Source organism: Eptesicus fuscus, chromosome 10 (assembly GCF_027574615.1).
Source record: "Eptesicus fuscus isolate TK198812 chromosome 10, DD_ASM_mEF_20220401, whole genome shotgun sequence".
Lineage (NCBI taxonomy): Eukaryota > Metazoa > Chordata > Mammalia > Chiroptera > Vespertilionidae > Eptesicus > Eptesicus fuscus.
In genome coordinates, this window is record NC_072482.1 from 65,424,842 (window position 1) to 65,443,389 (window position 18,548).

At 44.6% G+C, this 18,548-nt stretch overlaps 1 protein-coding gene and 1 long non-coding RNA gene across 3 annotated transcripts in view; both read right to left on the reverse strand.

Annotated features, from left to right (window-relative positions):
* SASH1 (SAM and SH3 domain containing 1) overlaps positions 1-18,548 on the reverse strand; it is a 172,745-nt gene that overhangs the window by 34,415 nt on the left and 119,782 nt on the right. For both annotated transcript variants that reach the window (XM_008140189.3, XM_028140460.2), the window contains exon 9: positions 995-1,127. In XM_008140189.3, the coding sequence (XP_008138411.2) occupies positions 995-1,127 (133 nt within the window). The remainder of the gene's footprint in view (positions 1-994; positions 1,128-18,548) is intronic.
* Positions 5,716-6,788, reverse strand: LOC129150449 (uncharacterized). The gene is made up of 2 exons (XR_008557198.1): positions 6,729-6,788; positions 5,716-6,515 (listed from the first exon to the last, which is right to left on the reverse strand). It is a non-coding gene; the product is annotated as an uncharacterized LOC129150449 (long non-coding RNA).

Here is an 18,548-nt window from a genome sequence, read left to right on the forward strand (position 1 = left end):
AAATAAGGGGCTTATACTAAGAGGAAGTTATAAAATCAAGTTTATATAAAATAGTATGCAAATCAAGTTCTCCACAGCTTGGTTTCATTTATGTACAAAAAAAGAAAGACCGCTACAATGATACTTTTTAAATCTAGATGTTAAAAAGTTGAAATTCCTCACAATGTAGGTGTGACATTTCAACAATACAGACATTCTTTCCAGCTTGTTTGTTTCAATTCACTTATCATCTTCCAAATCGGAAATCTTATTCTTTTATCTTTGGGGGAGAATTTTATAAGATGCTGCAAATGCACACTACTAACAAAAAAGAGAGACAGATTGGTTGTGATTTAAACTGTCGTAATTACACTTCAAAGGTTAACTACTCATTCCAATAAATCCAAGCTCCTGCCCCCCTTTGACATTATTGCTTCATCGGACAAGTGGCTTAGGCAGCAGTGTAGCTCTCAATGATCCACTTAGCACAGAAGATCCTTAAAGCCTCATTTGAACTGCGACTTGAGACAGTTTACAGGAAGAACGAATCATCCCTCAGAGACGCGAAGGATGTGAAGTGCCTTAATTGCCAGATGTTTGTTTGAGATGGATGCAAATCAAGTTTTGACTAACTCCGCTGGGCCAGAGCCACGGTCCTTTTGGGGGCAGAGGCTTATACTAAGAGGAAGTTATAAAATCAAGTTTATATAAAATAGTATAAGCTCAACATTAAAGCTATGCCACGCCGTGAGAAGATTTCACTGTCACATACTAGCCAGTTCCCAACTTTGTACTAGCATTTCAAATACTAAGCCTCCTCCCCCCGCCCCAAATTCTGGATACCAGATCCTTCATCCCATAACCTGCTGAGCATCGCCCTGCTAACGTGCAGCCCCAATTCTCTCTCTGCCAGAACTCAACCCATTTTCTACTTGAAATCCTATTCTTTCTCTACGGGAAAATGAAGTCCGCATGATTAACTCTGGAATAAACAGGGTGGAGTTAGCTTTTTTACCTTCAGTGCTGGGCTTTTTCATTTCGTCCACCCTGATTAGTTTCTTTCTCACTCTGCGAGTGGAGTTTACCAGCTTGTGTAACCTCTTAAACTTCACCGACTCCTCGGTCTCATCATCCGATTGTTCTCTTGACTGGCAAAGAAACAAAAGAAAAGTTAATCAGATCATTGCTCCGGAGCTTTGCTCCTGCAGCTGGGCAGCCCGGCCTCACCGCCGGCGTGCACTCTGGCAGTGCTGCAGCGGAACCTGGGGCACCACCAAATCTGCCCAACAGGTTCCTGAAGCTCCACCTACCATCTTAAGGTCTCCGGAGTGGAGAAGCAGGTCCTAGGCAGCAGGGCACACACCCTTGCCCTTGACCGGCATGTGGTGCATTTTGTCTCAACTACTTCCCGGTCCCCAGTCAGGAGAACTCCGCAGGACTCTCCCTCCAAGGCTGGCCCTGTAATTCCAGTTTCCCAGCTGTGGTTTGGGCCAGGCTCTCATCTGTCTGGCCCATCAGGACTTGCTGTTGAAACGTGGTCACCAACTACTTCTCCAAACCAAAATTCTGTTGACTTGTTCCAGTCCTCCCCGAAAATCAAAACCAGCAGGGCAGGAGAAAGGGAAGAGATGCAAAAAGCCGCCTTCTGTGTCACCCGTGAGGACCTCCTGCCACATCTCAGCCATCCCTCCGGCCTCTCCCAGCTCCTTCCAAGAGCTCAGCAGGCCCGCAGGAGGACAGCCCCTGCATTCCTCCGCGAGGGACAAGGGAAAAAGCTGACCTTTTCAGCCATACGCTACAGTCCATATTCCCCAGCATCCCATTCCGTTTTGCAGCGATTCAAGTATGCTCAGCCCAGCTGTTTTCCCTCAAGTATCCAACATTACAGAGAGAAAAAAAAATCTCTCTCCGCAGCAGTGACCCAGGCAAAAAACAATCCTTTCCTTGTGATCAAAATGAGGGTTTCGCTTCCAAGTCAGTTCCAACATTCAATACGCAGCTTCCTCTGCTTTATCTGTTCAAAATGTAAAAAACGCAAAGACGTCTCCAACGAAATGGGCTGCCGCAGGGCCGGCCCGGCTTCCCGGGAGCGCAGAGCCCGCGGCGCAGGCGCGGCACACCCTGGGCAGCTGGTGCGACTCCAGCTCATACTGCACATCCTGGCAACAGCTCTCTCTCCATTTCCTCAAACCCACTTCCCTGAAGGAGCAGGGAGAGGAGTGCCTCCACGGCAAACCCGCACACAAGCCACATCTCTGAGCACGGGTTCAGTCTGGAGACTTCCCCCCAAGAAATGCACTTATTAATCGCGACTTTATGGATGATAAAATAGGTAACCAAGAGTGAACACAGAACAATTCAGGAGGAAACGGGGTAGAGATTATATGAATTTCTTAGGTATAAAAATGGTGCATGTCGTGAGTCTGCACATATTTCTGCAGCAATGCGGCTCTATGGAGGGATAACTACAATCCAGTTCCTGGCCTCCTCCCTGGGGCTCCCAGTCTGTACTTTCTCCCTGCACGACTCTAGGCAAATCACTCACCACTGAAGAATAATGATTACGACCCATAAGTGACAAGTCATGGGACAGGGGTATTTCTCAGGCTTCCCTTCTGTGAAGAGTATCAATATCCATGGTCCATTTCTCTAAAATTCCTAGAGAAAATGTTGCACACACATCTCAAAATTAAGGTTAACTACTGCTTACCTGGTGATCAAGAATAGAAATATGCCCTATCCAGTTTGGCTCAGAGGATAAAGCGTGGGACTCCAGACTGAAGTGTCCCGGGTTCAATTCTGGTCAAAGGTATGTACCTCAGTTGCAGGTTCCTCCCCGGCCAGGGGCCCTGGTCATGCAGGAGGCAACCAATCAATGTGTTTCTCTCACATCTATATTTCTCTCTGTCGTTCCCTCTCTCTTCCACTCTCTCTAAAAGATCAATGGAAAAATATCCTCGGGTGAGGATTAACAATAAATAAATAAATAAATAAATAAATAAGCAAGCAAACATTAAAAAAAAAAAAAAGAATAGAAATTGCACCCCCAGGTATTGGGGGGAGGAGGCTATATTGCATGCTGGTAATTAGGCTTACTGCATTTGGCCTAAAAGTCAAAATGTAAGACAATTACAAGGAAATAAATATAGCTCCTACTCTATAATGATATTGTCTGGTTTGAATTTCATTTTTACTTGACTGAATTGTTATGTACAATGAAACGGTTGCAGTGGTCAACCAGAGGAATGAGAACTTGGTCAACCCTCTTTCTGGGTAATTGGCACCTGAACAAAACCACAATGCGTGGAATTACACATAAACATGTAAAAACATTCTGCCTTCTTGATGTATCTCAAAAGCCAGGCAAGTTTAATAGAAGAATAATCAACACCAGATCATAGAAAGTCTCTGTACATAACAATGAACAAACCTAAAATAGGTATGCATGTCTATAACCCTCAAATTAAAAAATTCTGTAAATGAAATAAGCATCTTGTTTATAATCAAGATATAGGAAGCTACATTAGAGGATAAAAATCACTGATGTATTATATATACCTCACACCTAGCTTGGGGTTGCTGGTAAGTGGTAGTGGAGATGGTGTGTGTGTGTGTGTGTGTGTGTGTGTGAGAGAGAGAGAGAGAGAGAGAGAGAGAGAGAGAGAGAGAGAGGATGGGGGAAGTAAAAAGAGAAATGGAATACAGAAAGAACACAAAAACCTTCAGTCCACAAAGACACAAATCTTAAAGAGGAAACAAGCCATCAGAGGGAACTTTTCTGGGAGAAATAAAAAAAAAAAAAAAAAAAAAAGTGAAACCAGGACAACAGATTTCAAGGCAAAGACACTCCCCCGCCTCCTCCAGTCCTAATTTCCTCTGCCCAGATTCACTGTAGTGAAAAATAACATATTCCAGGTACTTATTTAATTGCTTTCACATGGCCCATCTACTTTTAAGGAACAGAAGCTCTTTAGAACTTTGAACTAATGGTTACTTTTCTTTAAAAAAATGAATATTTTGGAAGTGTTTGCCTCTGACAAAACACAAATCACAGCAACCAATAACTTTCTTTTTTTAAAAAAAATACATTTTTATTGATTTCAGAGAGGAAGGAAAAGGGAGAGAGAGACAGAAACATAGATGATCAGAGAGAATCAGTGATTGGCTGCCTCCTGCATGCCCCCAATGGGGATCCAACCTGCAACCTGGGCATGTGCCCTTACTAGAATCAAACCCGAGGCCCTTCTGTCCGAAGGCTGATGCTCTATCCACCGAGCCGAACCGCCCAGGACACCGATAACTTTCTTTGCATTGCCATGTTTTTAATACTAGACAAGATAGATGCAACACAATTTGTATGAAGAAAAATGTGAAATAAAACCACACACACACACACACACACACACACTAAAATCTATATATATTTCTTTTTTAAATAGAAAAATCTCTTTTAAGTAGCCTAGAAGTTACTGGAATTGAACAAGGTATCTGAACAATGTTTTTTATTGAGGTGTTGACTTCTCACTTCCTCCAGAGTCCAGAGGAAAAACAATTGTGAAATATTTGCCTTTAAAAAGTTCTCTCCAGCTGTTTTAACATAAAGACTGTAAAAGACATGCATTTCTTTTAAACTTAAAAGTTCTTTTAAGCTTAAATTCCTCATTTCATGTCTCTCCTTTTAAATAAGCAATGTGTCACTTCCCAAATGCTGGAAATAACATATTGTGTCTTTTTATTCAGAAAATATACCCAGATATGGGGGGAGGGGGGTGAAAATTTACAATTTTTTAAAAAATATATTTTTATTAATTCCAGAGAGTGAGGGAGAGGAAGAGAGAGAAATAGACATCAATGATGAGAGAGAATCACTGATGGGCTGCCCACTGCGTGCCCCCCACTGGGGATCGAGCCTGGCAACTGGGGCATGTGCCCCTGACCGGAATTGAACCTGGGACTCTTCAGTCTGCAGGCTGACGCTCTATCCACTGACCCAAACTGGCTAGGGCTACAATATATTTTTTTTTAATTAAGAAATCTTCCCACCGGGAGGAACTTAGTAGAAGATGAAGGAAATCTGCACTGTACATGAATGATTGATTCCAAAATAAATTCAGAACTATTATAAGACAAGTTTTAAATAAACTACAGTGAAAAAATGTATATATTTTATATACATTCAAACACGAGATGGTCTCTCCTCCCCTTCTCTGTCCTGCCCTAGGACAGAGTACTAAAATACTCAATCATCTGCATAAAACCCCCCACCTCTAAACCTTTAGTAGAAAACGGCAATTAATTTATCCTACCAAAGGATGTGGAGAAAAGTGAATTTACAATATTATAAATACAAGCATTTGATTTCCAGTCTCTGTATTGCAGATTTTTCCAACAGAAAGCCCATAGGGCTCAACATTTAATTACTTTGGCTAATGCTATATGTAGTAATTCTGTGGTGGATGCTTAAGTGTTTCATTTCTGGTTTCCATGGCAACATTACATCAGCTTGCAGACAGCTGGCTCCACAGTTTTAAACCATAACAAAGTGACCAAGCCAAAGCACAAAACTATAGCTGCTTTAAAGAGATAGTACACCATTGCCTGCCAGGGTGCTGAATGAGGAACGTAGGGGGCCCTTTGGCTCGCAAAGGTGGGTGGAGCCTCCTTCCCGCTCAGCTTCTTTTGGAACATGTGCGTCCTTGACACATCTGCAATGTTCTAATAGGAAAGACACGGAGCCAGCGTGGAGGACTTTTTATAACACAGCTACATTAAAAATGATCGGGGAAAAAAGGGAACACAATTAACAGCATCTGTTGATACAAACATTTGTGTACTGGCGCAAACGCATAGTGTCCCCTCGCTGTTCAATTTAAGCCCGTCACTGCAGGTCGGTAAACAAGATATTTCACTGAACCCTGTAACTACAATTCTTGCGACTCTGACGAGACAAACAAATGCTTTCCAAAAGCTGCGTGGCACAGTGGGGCAGGCACGGGCGTAATGGACTGTCACACAGGTTACAGCGAACTTGCAAGGAGCCACCAGAACCCTCTGGGGATAGATAGCCTGAGACCACAGTGAGCACGGGATTCCCACCGCGCCTTCTGAAGAAACACACGCAGCTTGCTCCTCCAGCTCCAAACACCCCTTGCAGAGTCTCAATTAACAGCCACGCTAAGGCGACCTCTCTCCCCCGGGGCTAGCACATACCACTCTCAGATACGTAAGCATTTCTGAAAAGTCTTCCGCAATTGGAAATGTATTGGCCTGTGAAATTCACACAACCGTGTCTGGTTAACCCAGCGCGCGAGCAGACACAGGCGCTCCAGCTTCCGAGGTCCGCTTTCTCAATGGCGTTAACCTTCCGGGCTAAGAGAAGGAAGCCGATCGGTTGCCGCTTTCGGAAAAGCAACTGCAAGGCTGTAGGAAGGCGTCCTCCCACTGGAAGCCTCCACAACAGACAACTGAGTTCCCACCGCTGGGCACGCGATCCCTCGCATGCTCACTGAGTTCTCAAAATAACATTCACTTTTCTCCTGCAAAAGAGATGCCTTATGATGGGGTGCGCAGGCTAGAATGCTCAGAGTTAGAAGGTAGGGAAGTAAACAAGGGGAGAAGAACAAATCTAGAGGACTTAGAAGCGGAAAAAGCATCATAGCAGGAATAATCCAAGAGCAATCCAGGGCTTTGCCTTGAAATGACAGAAAGCACATTTTCCCTTCTGCATGAACCATGCCCAGCGAACTTACCGGCTTCGGCATCTAGCAGGCTGAAAGGGTAATTCTGAGCACGTCCGGCACCCCCACCCCTCCCCACTGTGAGAACGTCTTCACGCTCCTTCCGTCAACTCTGATCTCCGAGTGAGGATTAGGCAGCTCTGGGACATGCTCCTTTGGAGTTACATGATCAGACAGGCTCCACCGGCACAGCTTAGGATCCGAAAGGGGAAAAATGTGAGGACACTGGATTCAATTAGCTGCTTTCTGCTTGCGGAGTGCCCAGCTCCTCGCTAACTGCATAACTTGTAAGAAAGGCATAAGTCATCGGCTCTAAGCAAATCTTCTATTCACCACAAGGAAAAAAGGGAGTGTTGTACGTGGCAAACAATCCCCGTTTTCACTGACGAAGGCTCCCTGACCTCCCGCTGGCCTCCAGTTCCTTAATTACTGTCTATGGAATTCCAGAGACAGAAAAAAAGAACGCGAGAAGCTGAGCAAATCCGGACAAGGACCAACCCGTCCGAGCGACGGGACTTAGAAAAGATCTCTTTCGCAGATACTCCTTTGAACAGCCCGAGAGGAGTAGTCTCGATTGAAAATAGACACCGTCCAATGGCTATTTTTGAAATGGCTGAATTAAAACTGATGATTTTGGTTTTCTCCTGGAGTTGCCACTTTCTCACTCCTTTTCCTATTTTAACCACAGGTGTCCATGTAGGGCGCTTTCCCCTCCAGGGTCACTTCTAAAACTGTCTCACCAAATTGTCTCGACAATCCTCTCAGAGCAGCCGGGTTCTCTTGTTTTCTAGAAATGGGAGCAATAGGATCATTGGATTTTTCTCAGGCGGGCTGGGGAGCAAGGAGCACATGCTGTCAATTAAGCAGAACGCCATCTAAGCAAACAGGACTGAGGACCCCTATGAAGTTTCCATGTCATGGGCTGCCAGGCGTGCCTGCATTTTCAGGGGTAAAGTCGTTCACTCGGGAAAGCCATACATTCCCACCGCACAGTATGCGCTGCCCACTCCCAGGGGCCTCTCGCACTGTGTGGGTCTTTCCTTAGGTATTACGTAAAGTTCCCTCTCTTGAAAGGACATTACACAACACAAACACACTCAGGTTTCCCATGAGGAGATCCCAGGCTGTGCCACTGACCGCCAGAGCTCACCCCCTTTTCCTGGGCACCTGTCCCGCTCATTTCTTGGGGCCCCTGTGGCATCTCTCACTCTTCAGCAAGAATCCCCCAATTTTCTGCCCCAGAAATGTTTCCTCCTACCCTTATGGGATTTCCTATTACTTCTCCCCGCAAGGGCTCGCCACACCTTCCCTATTCTGCCTAGTTCCCCGTTTCACCAGTCCGTTCACCGACACCGCTCTGGTTTCACGTACGCCACCTTCCCATTGCCCCGCGAGGGCCCACATGTGCCGCGAAGTGTGGCAGGTGCTGTTCTTCCAACACCCGTCTACACCAAATGCTCCCAATTCCCAGGCACCGTGCCAAGTATTTAGACGTACGATCGCATTTCACAGACGGTAAATGGTGGAGGCAGAATCCAGGACTTCACGGGTTTGCTCCTACACCTCCCGCCTCTACGTGGGCTTTCTTCACCCCAGCCTGACAACCACACTGCACGCAACATCATGCTTCAGATTCCTTAAAACGGTCAGCAGAAGTCCTTGGTTGAATGTGCTACTTGAAGAAAACTAAGAAAATGTGGATGCCCCCATGAGAGTGGGGTAAAGGGAAGATGGGAGTCCAGAGTCTTTGGAGCCGGAACAACCTGGGCTTAATTTCCAAGTTCTCCAGCCAATCACATCACTTCTATGGGTCTTGGTATCCCTCTTCGTCAATGTAGTCAAATAACAGTTATCTTAGTATGTTGTTTGAAAACGTGTCTAGGTATGATCGACAACTAGAACTCAGTAAGTGCTTGGTATCTGTTACCGATTAGAACTCAAACAAGACCAGTTTCAACGCTTACAAACTGCTCTTTAGGTGCTGTGCAAATAGCAAAGGCAAAGAAAACATGTGAAAGCTAGTGATATGGCCAACATTGGAGGTTGGGTCTGAACAGCAGATTCTGAGCAGACTTAGGAACACTAGAGTCCGGCCCCTTATGCCACTGGTGAACAGCATGTGCCTTGGACGTGTTTCTTAACTTCTCTCCTTTTTCAAATAGGCAGAGATAAACGTCCTACATTCCTGAGAAGATGAAAGATGACCCTGAAGGTAAGTACCGGAGCCTGGTAGATAGCGAAGCCTCTATCCTTGTGAGATCTACAGGAAGCTGGGCAGTAACTGAGCCAGGCTCTGTGAGGAGGGTGGAGGGAAGAACCCCTAGAGGCCAACTCCTCTCACACACCCCTTTTTAACCACCACATGGGCACCCAACACAGGCGTGTCTTTCAGAAGACAGGAAGGTCCACAGGGACAGGGAGCATGTCTGTCCCCGCTCCTGGCATTTACAGTGACCGTGAAGGACTCACCACGTGGGCCCTCACTGCATATGTGCGTCATCAATGTGGAATGAGGAGGTTTAAACTCTCCGGTCCCGTAGCTCCCAGCCCTTGCTCTGCATCAGAATAAACTGTGGGATATTTGAAGGACTAGGGTTGGCCAGCCCACCCTGGAAAGCTTCTTGGTGGAGGGAAGGTGGATACAGCAGGGAAAAATTTCATGAGGACAGGGTATGGCTGGTCTTGTTAACTGGATGACGGACTTGAACGTACCCAGCACACAGTAGGTGTGCAAATTTGCTGAGGACAGATTTAACTCCTACTGTTCATTGTTCATTAGTTCCTCAGGACAAAGTCCAAAGGACTTATCATGAAACATGACCTTGCATGGTCAGAGCCCTACCCTTTTTCCCAGGAACTCTACTCTGCAAATACTACGTGGAAAGGGCCTTTCCTTGCCCCTGGTTCTTATTCTCTGACCATCTCAAATACCTACGCTCTCACAGGCCTGTGTACCTTTGCACTTGCACGTTCCCATTTTGGAAATATCTCTGACTACCCCACCCACCTCCCTAGCTTCTACTCATCCTTGAAGATTCAGTCCCACGTGCCACCTCCTCTGGAAAGCCCTCCTGGCCTTCCTCCTCATTTTCCTTAGACTGTGTGGTTGTACAACAATCTACAAAAGCTTTAACATAGGACTTAGCACAAAATATACTTAGCCCTCCACTAAACTTCATGAGGACAATGAGCAGTGTCATATTCATTTCTATATCTGTATTTTAGTAATATTTGTTTATATTTCATTGCACATGATAGGTATGTAATTATAGGCAATTTGGAAAATGCAGAAACACAAAACAGAGAATAAGAAATCACTTATCCCCTTGCTCAAATAGAAAAAGTACTAATATTTTAGGTTTATGTCCACCCACTTGTTTTATACACACACACACACACACACACACACACACACACACACATGCACACACACAATACACTCTTGTTTTTCTATACTTTGTTTTGCAAAAAAAACAATGACCTCACGTTCTTAAGCTGCTCCACCTCCCAAGGTCACTATCAGGGTCTCCAAGGCCTCCCTCACATAAAAACACAGTGTAAATAGAAATAAACTGCTTATAATTGTGACCTTCTGGGCCAGTGTGACTCAAAGGGTTTTCTTTAGAGAAACCCTGAAGCTCTCAATAAATACTGTTCAAACTGTTTTATAACCTGCATTTTAAAATTTTGAACATTTTCCTATGTCAACAAATATTCAACAATAAAATACATTAATAATTCAATAGTATACCATAATTTATTTAAACAATACCCACACGATTGGATATTTGCATGTTTCCAATCTATACTAATAATAGCCTAGGGCCGTCATGACCTAAAAGACCAGACAGACAACCGGTCACCAGGAAGTGCATGGAGCACCTCTTGGTACCTCCCCCACAGCCCACAGGCTCCTATCACAGCAAGGCTGGCGGCAGGCCGGCAGGCGGGCAGGGTGGCAGGGGGGTGGGCGGGGTGAGGCAAGCGCAGCGAGGTTGTTAGCCTCCAGCCCGGGCCGGTCCGGAGGCCTAATGACCTCACCACTGCTGTGGCGGCTGCGAATCAGGCCTAGAGAAAGGCCCGGAGAGAGAGGCAGGGCCTGATCCGCAGCCGCCACGGCTGCTGGTGAGGCCTAGAGAGAGAGAGAGAGAGAGAGAGGAAAGGCCTGATCAGCAGATGCCGTGGAGGCTGTGGATCAGGCCTGGAGATAGGCTTGGAGAGAAAGGCAGCTGTCAGCAGGGCCATTCTGGATTTCCCAGAAGAGCCAATGGCTGCCTAGGAAGCAGAGTTTTTGACACTGACTGGCATAGAAATCAACCAATCAGAACCTAATCTGGGTGAACTTCGAAGGCAGAACCTTAGGTGGGGGCTGAGGAGGGGTTTTAAGGGCAACAGCTGTTTGGTGTAAGGTGTAAGAAAGCAGTTCAATTTTTTAATAACTGGTTTGGCAGTATAGTGCATATGGCTGGCTATCAGTCCAGATATAGGGATTATGTATTTTTGTCTGCCAAGAGCATCTCCTCCTGCTGAAAAAGGACACCCCCCCCCCCCCCCCCCCGCATTTAAGCAATCCTATCCTACATAATCTATCTATACTAATAAAAGGGTGATATGCTAATTAGACTGGGTCGACCAGTCATCTTCCGGACATCCAACTTCCATCCAGACAAGGCCATGGTGGTGCAGGCCAAGGCAGAGGCAGTTAGGGGCGATCAGGCTGGCAAGGGAGGGCAGTTGGGGGTGAGATCAGGCCGGCAGGGGGTTAGGGGCAATCAGGCCAGCAGGGGAGGGCAATTGGGGGGCAACCAGGCCAGCAGGGGAGGGCAATTAGGGGCAATCAGGCAGGCAGGGGTGAGCAGTTAGGGGTGATCAAGCTGGCAGGGGAGAGCAGTTGGGGGCAATTAGGAAGGCAGGCAGAGGTGGTTAGGGGAAATCAGGCAGGCAGGCAGAGGCAGTTAGGGGCGATCAGGTAGAGGGGTTAGGGGCAATCAGGCAGGCAGAGTGGTTAGGGGTGATCAGGCAGGCAGGGAGGTGAGCAGTTAGGAGCCAGTGGTCCCAGATTGTGAGAGGGATGTCCGACTGCCAGTTTAAACCAGCAGTCGGACATCCCCCAAGGGGTACCCGATTGGAGAGGGTGCAGGCTGGGCTGAAGGAACCGGGCCTCTAGTAGTTCAATATTATAAACAATGCTCTGATGAACAATATACTGTTAATTTTCTAAGACATCTAACATCCTTTTTATAGAATAGATGGTTAGATTATAGTATTGATGGGTAAGTGAATGGTTATTATCTTTAGGTCTTTTTTAAAAAATATTTTTCATTGATTTCAGAGAGGGAGAGAGATATAGGAACATCAATGATGAGAGAGAATCATTGATTGGCTGCCTCCTGCACAACCCCCCATTGGGGATGAGCCTGCAACCGGGGCATGTGCTATGATAGGGAATCAAACTATGCCATCCTGGTTCATAGATCGACACTCAAATTGATACACATTAACAATTTGCTCAGAAAAAGCATTGTATTATTTTTTAAATCTCAGAGTAGTATAAAAAGAGTGACCATTTCCCCACACAATTGCAAACACTGAACATTACAGTATTCTTTTCCACTTAGATAAGTAAAAATAGTATCTGTCTGTGCTAATATTTCCTAATTGAAATAAATGAATGAATGAATGAATGAATGAATGGATACAGTGAATCAAGAATGAGGTTTAGAAATATGTGTAAGTTAGCTTTACATGAACTACAAAGTTTTTACTCTAGAATGAGAGCCCAAGAGAAATTCAGAAATATGATTCATATAAGTCAACTGTGAAAAATGCATGAGAGGAACAACGAGATATGGGGATTGGGAACGTGGAAGAGTTCACCTTTGGCTGGGAAATGGAGATGCTTCGGTGAGGGGAAGGGCACTTGCCATGGGTTGGGGGCATGCCCTTGTTCCTATATAAGCCGAGATGTCCAGCCTTTAGGTGGCCCTGTGACCCCACACCTTTCTCCCTCCTGACCTTTGATGCCTATCTATCTGGACAAAGGAGAGTTGGACAGATGCTGTTGCCTTATAAACAGCATGTGACAGCAATCAACACCAGCTTTAAGCCCTTCTTCTCCAAGCTGGATTTCATAATCTCTCCAACATTCCTAATCCCCTTCCACTAGGCCAAGAAGTGATGCATTCAAAGTCACTCCCTACCTTGGGGGCAGCATCCTGGCTCCAAGGAGGCATGTATGTTCAAGACCAGCCCCTCTGTCACCAGTGGCTGTGGCAGGGGCCTCCCAGTCACAGCCATCAGGCTAATGTTATTCTTCGTGTTTATAAAATAATTCATCTTGCTCTTTAAAGAAGCCAAAATTACTTTAAAAAGTGTTTATGAGTTGTCCGAGTAATAAAATATGAAACACACTGCGGGGATTTTTTTTTACTTATTTCACAAAGGATTAAGGGAAGGACTCATCTGTTTAGTGAGAAATATTTTGCTCATTAGCTGGTGACATCATTGCCCTCTGAAATTAGATTTTTGTCAGCATATGGAAAAAAAAAAGAGAGAGATTCCATTCTTCTCCCAGAGGTGCCGTGTAACACTGAAATAATTTCTCTGGAAGTTTCAAAATTAACTAGTTGTCGCCAGATCTGAAGGAAGAGGAGGAGGAGGAGGAGGGGGCGAAAGAGGAGAAAATTACATGATACTTTTATTTCTAAAAAATATGGGAGAATCTGAGGTAATAATACCATCCCCTAAGGGGCAAAGGGTTTTCAGCACTTAATTCACTTAAGAAACTGTTTAAGAAACTATAAAACCAAAGGAGCAGCAAATGAAAGCTACCTTCCACAATAACTTCTACTCTCTTAAACTCATGAATTGTTTTTAATCACCCCCAAATAATGTAACTTTCCCCATGAGGAGAAGAAAGATTATATAAGAACTCAGGAGTCCTATAGCCAAGCAAGTGTAGAGAAACTCAGAATGCAGGTAAGCCCCCACCCCGATTCTGCAAGTTATCTTGGGGCAGAGCAAATGTCTTTCCTTCTGCTGAAAGGGGAGTGGGGAGGGGAAGGGAAGTGGAGGAAAGAGAATGGACTTTCTCTTTACTGAGTAAATCTCTGGAAGATTTCTCTGTTTGAGATTATGTCACCCTGTCCATAGGTCAGAGAACCCCGTTGTTCATATAAAGGTGAGTTAAGGTAACAAAGAAGTGTGGGAAGGCAGTCAACAGCTCTGGAGGTCCCTCTGATAAGAGGGGGTTTAGTGTTACCTAAAGCAAATCTATTTGTCAGACTCCAGCACAACAGCAAACCCACTCATTCCCAAGGGCATTCGGTTTTCACATAGTCCGTGCCATGGAAAAAGGATGATTCAGAAGGAGATTGCCAAGTAGGGCAATTACATGGGCGTTTGAGGCTCCAGTTGCTGGAGCTGATGGAAGTTTTCATCTCAGGAGCGGTAAGTCTCCTATGGGATTGGGTGGTGTTCACAAAGTCACATTGCTTTTACGCATCTCAGACTGACTGGTTTATGGATCAGGCATGATGGCTTCTTGGACAGAGTTGCCAAAGAGCCTTGCCTAGGCACACGACGTGTAGGAATATAGAGAACTGATGGAGCCACATGGCAAGGGAGGGAAGGTGCAGACACCAGTTCTTTCCTCCAATCAGAATGAGGTCACCCGATCAGCACAGTCATCTGTTGAAGGTAGAGGCAGGTGAGCCAATGTCCTTTCCTAGAGCCACAATCTATAACCTTAATGGAATTCTCCTTTGGTTTGTAAAGTAAATAATAAGCAAATTTACTTAAACTGAATTGCTTCGGTAAGCAAATTTACTTCAAATTGTCGAAATTTAGGCTGAATCCTTAGAAAAGGAATCAGAGTTAGAGAGGTTGTTTGTGGTTATCTAATGGGCAAAACTATCAGGTCTGTGATGATGTGATGATTGCTGAAAACTGAACCATAGAATATCCTTCACAATCAGCAAAAATGAGCAATAGCCCCCCCCCACCCCCGCCCCGAATAATATATATATGAAAATAGTGAGAGTATTCTACCAAGAGCCACCAAGCAAGGAAAAGAACATAAGGGGATATAATACACTGTAAAACTTCATGATCAAGGTAAGAAACAAATTTCTCAAGACCAGAGGAAAAGGCCCTCACTTTTCTGATAGCCAAATGGGTGGGAATCCTGAGAATTATTTCCTATAACCTCAAATCTGTAAAGAAGCACAAACTGTGTGGCCTTTTTTATATGTTTTAGTGAAAATTACTTCAGGAGAGTAATGAGTGAAAAGGAGGAAAGTCAATAGGGTCAGCCTGATTGAAATAAAAGTCTCTAGAAATTCACCAGGAACTGGAGAAATGAATTAAGGCAGACTGGCTATGTCCCACCCATTCCCCTATCCATAAACTAAGCAGCTTGAATCATAACACAGTACATTTAGCAAAATCTTAGGTGAGAGAGGGCAGAGCGCAGGTATCCCAATGAGGAACACTCTCCACCTCAGTGGGGTTTCCTCCTTCCCTGCCCATTACAAGAGGTTACAGCAGTAACAAACATAAATGGACCACAAAATAAAGCCCTCCAATGTAGTTTGGAAGAAAGAAAAACAACCTATTGTAAGATAACATGGCAAAAGGTCAAAAAGTATTCCTCAGTATATCAGCACAGATAGAAAATTGGATCCAAACCACCCAGGCATTAAAGGCATACAACTATTCAAACAAACTAGAGCAATGAGGAAAGGAAAAAAAAAAAAAGAAAGAGAGCGAAAACAAAAAAACGTACAGACCTTATCTTTTAATCCCATCTCTCTAGCTCAAGGAACAGGAAGATATTCCTAACAGTTGTTTCACTCTATAAAATCTATATACTAGTATATAAAAGCCTAAGCAACTGTCCGACTGTTCGACCGGTAGCTATGATGTGCACTGACCACCAGGGGGCAGACACTCAACACACAGGCATGGAAACATGGAACAGATGAATCTCAGAGGGAAGGGGGAAGGGAGGAGGGCAGGAAGAGATTAACCAAAGATCTTACATGCATACTAGAGGCCCGGTGCACGGATTTGTACACCAGTGGGATCCCTTGGCCTGGCCTATGGGGATCAGGCCGAAACCAGCTGTTTGACATCCCCTGAGGGGTCCTGGATTGCGAGAGGGTGCAGGCCAGGCTGAGGGACCCCACCAGTGCACGAATCCGTGCATCAGGCCTCTAGTAATTTAATAAGAAGATAAAGTCAATGAAATGAGACCTCAGAGTACAAGATGAAAAACATGAAGATATATTTTAAAACTGCAGTCATAAGAAAATAGAGGGCCAAAAGAACCAATTACAGCCAATTTCAATTAAATTTGTTAATAAGAATGAACAAAGAAGTCAAAATACTGGTATAGAGAAAAGCCCTATTATTTAAATCCATTTTCTTTTATGACACAAGTTTTAAGATTTACCCAGCTCTTTCCTTAGGCCTTTGACCCTGCTGCTCCCTCTACCACAGGGGTGGGGAACATCTGGCCCCCAGGTCCTATAAGGCCCCTGAAATCATTTGGTCTGGCCCTGCCAAGGCATTAGGGTGAGTTAATTAAATGTTTGACCAAATATAGCAGGCTAATTTCTAAGTCGATAATTTTATATGGCCCAATATCCAATGGCCCTTGGCAGAAAAAAGGTTCCCCATCCTTGCTCTACCTGACACACGTTCCTCCCAGGTCTCCTGGTGAACTCTTACTGGGTTTCAGCCACCTTCTCTGGGGAGGCTTCCACCCTCCCCTCCCAGGGGCTTAATGGATTTTCTGTGTGTACCTATTGTACTACATACTAGTAGATATATCCCAATTAAGGTCCCACTCACGCTACCCACTTGAATGTCTCTTCTTCTTAAATACAAGCTCCCTGTGTATGGGGACTGGTATGTAGTAGGTACCAAATAAATGCACAATGTATAAGTAAAAGAATATTCAAGATGACATTCTTTTACCTACACTCTGGATCAAAAGTGCCAGGTAAGAAGTGTCCTGTTAGGAACTAAACAGGCAATGCTGTTAGCATCATACTAGTAATAGTACAGTCAACATTATGACATCCAAGGGAGTGATCTGGTACAAAGAGGGAAACAAACAGAGAACAGAAGAAGGGGATATTTCTAAAGAAATTATTTTGTGAATAATGTGAATTCGTATTTGGTTGTTAAAATATTGCTTTTCAAAGGAATGGCATTGTCTGATGATTGACTCTAGTGATAGGAGTTTTGCTATAATGGGAAACTGTGGTGACTTAAAATTCAAATGGACCTAAAGGGATGGGCAGCCTGTGGCTTCAATATCTTAGCTTAGGTTGGGGAAGCACTCAGTCAGGATCCTACTCACGAACCCCCTAGGGCCTGGGCATCTCTCCAACCCATCCATTAACCCAAGGTTTGCTATTAGAGCAAATGATTTAAGGAGGAATTAACATGTGAAGAATCAATAGCATTAATCAAGTGATCAAAATCCTCTCTTATCGCCAACCTCCCTGAGGTTACTCCCGAGAGCAAAGTAAGAACTGGCATTGAAAATCCACATGCCAAACCTTAACTCAGATTACATTACAATCTACACTTAAGATACAACCAGCTAGCAGGGGAAATGTGGTATATCCTGTTTGCTATTCAGGTACTGGGTTGAACAAATGAAACTGCTGTGTTTATAGTTCAAAAGCTAGTATCTCCGGTTCCTAACATGAGAAACAACAAAACAGACTCTATCAAACCCTATCTTAAATTTAAATTTTTCAAAAATAGCTACCCTCAGCCCAGCTGGTGTGGTTCAGTGGTTGAGTATTGATCCATGAACCAGGAGGACACGGTTTGATTCCCAGTCAGGGCACATGCCCAGGTTTCAGACACGATCCCCAGTGTAAGGCATGCAGGAGGCAGCGGATCCATGATTCTCATCATTGATGTTTCTCTCTCTCTCTCTCCCTCTCCCTTCCTTTCTCTGAAATCAACAAAAACATACTTTTAAAAAACTGCTACCCTCAGGTCATTTTGTCATTATTTATTTTTATTTGTGTGGCCCTTAGCATGTGAAAGAGGGTCTGCAAGCAACACCTTCAACTCCCTATAATTGTGCAAACCAGTGGAGGTAACAGAGGTACCTGGTTAGCTTGCCAGGTGCAAAGAGCCAAATTTCCAGTTATTTCTGGGGTTGCTTTGAGAGTGCCTTTCAACATAGCAGGATAGAAGCCCACACCCACACCTTATTAGCACTACATGGCCCTAGATAACTTCAGTACAATTAACTGCTTATTCTTCCCAAACAGTACTCCTGAGGCCAAACATGCTTACTGAAATTGTACCAGACTAACCCCTAAGCCCGCTTACACAATACTACCTTCTGAAATAGAAAATAAACTGATTACATGACTGGTAAAAGCATAACCAAGTAAACATGCACTATTTGCATTAAGCTTCTAACAACTCCAGCCTCTCTGCTCGGTATAAGCATTGCTACCCCGTTAACGGTATGCACAAAAATAGCACTTTTACGGGAACTCAAGTATTTTAAGAATAACAGCTCATGGAAAGGTAGAATATTCCTCACGGAAAGTACTAGAAGCCGACTCCCCTTGATTACTTTGTGCCATTTCATCCTTCCAACACCCATATGGGCTAGATATGCTTGTCCCTGTTTTCCAGTGAGGAAACTGAGGCACAAAGAGATGAAGCAGTTTGCCCACAGATGCAGAGTTTTAATAGATGGCAGAGCAAGGGTCTGAACCCAACATCTGACTCAAGTCTGTGAGCTTAACCAGCTCCCTCGCCTGCCCACGCTGGCGAACGCCTCGTTTT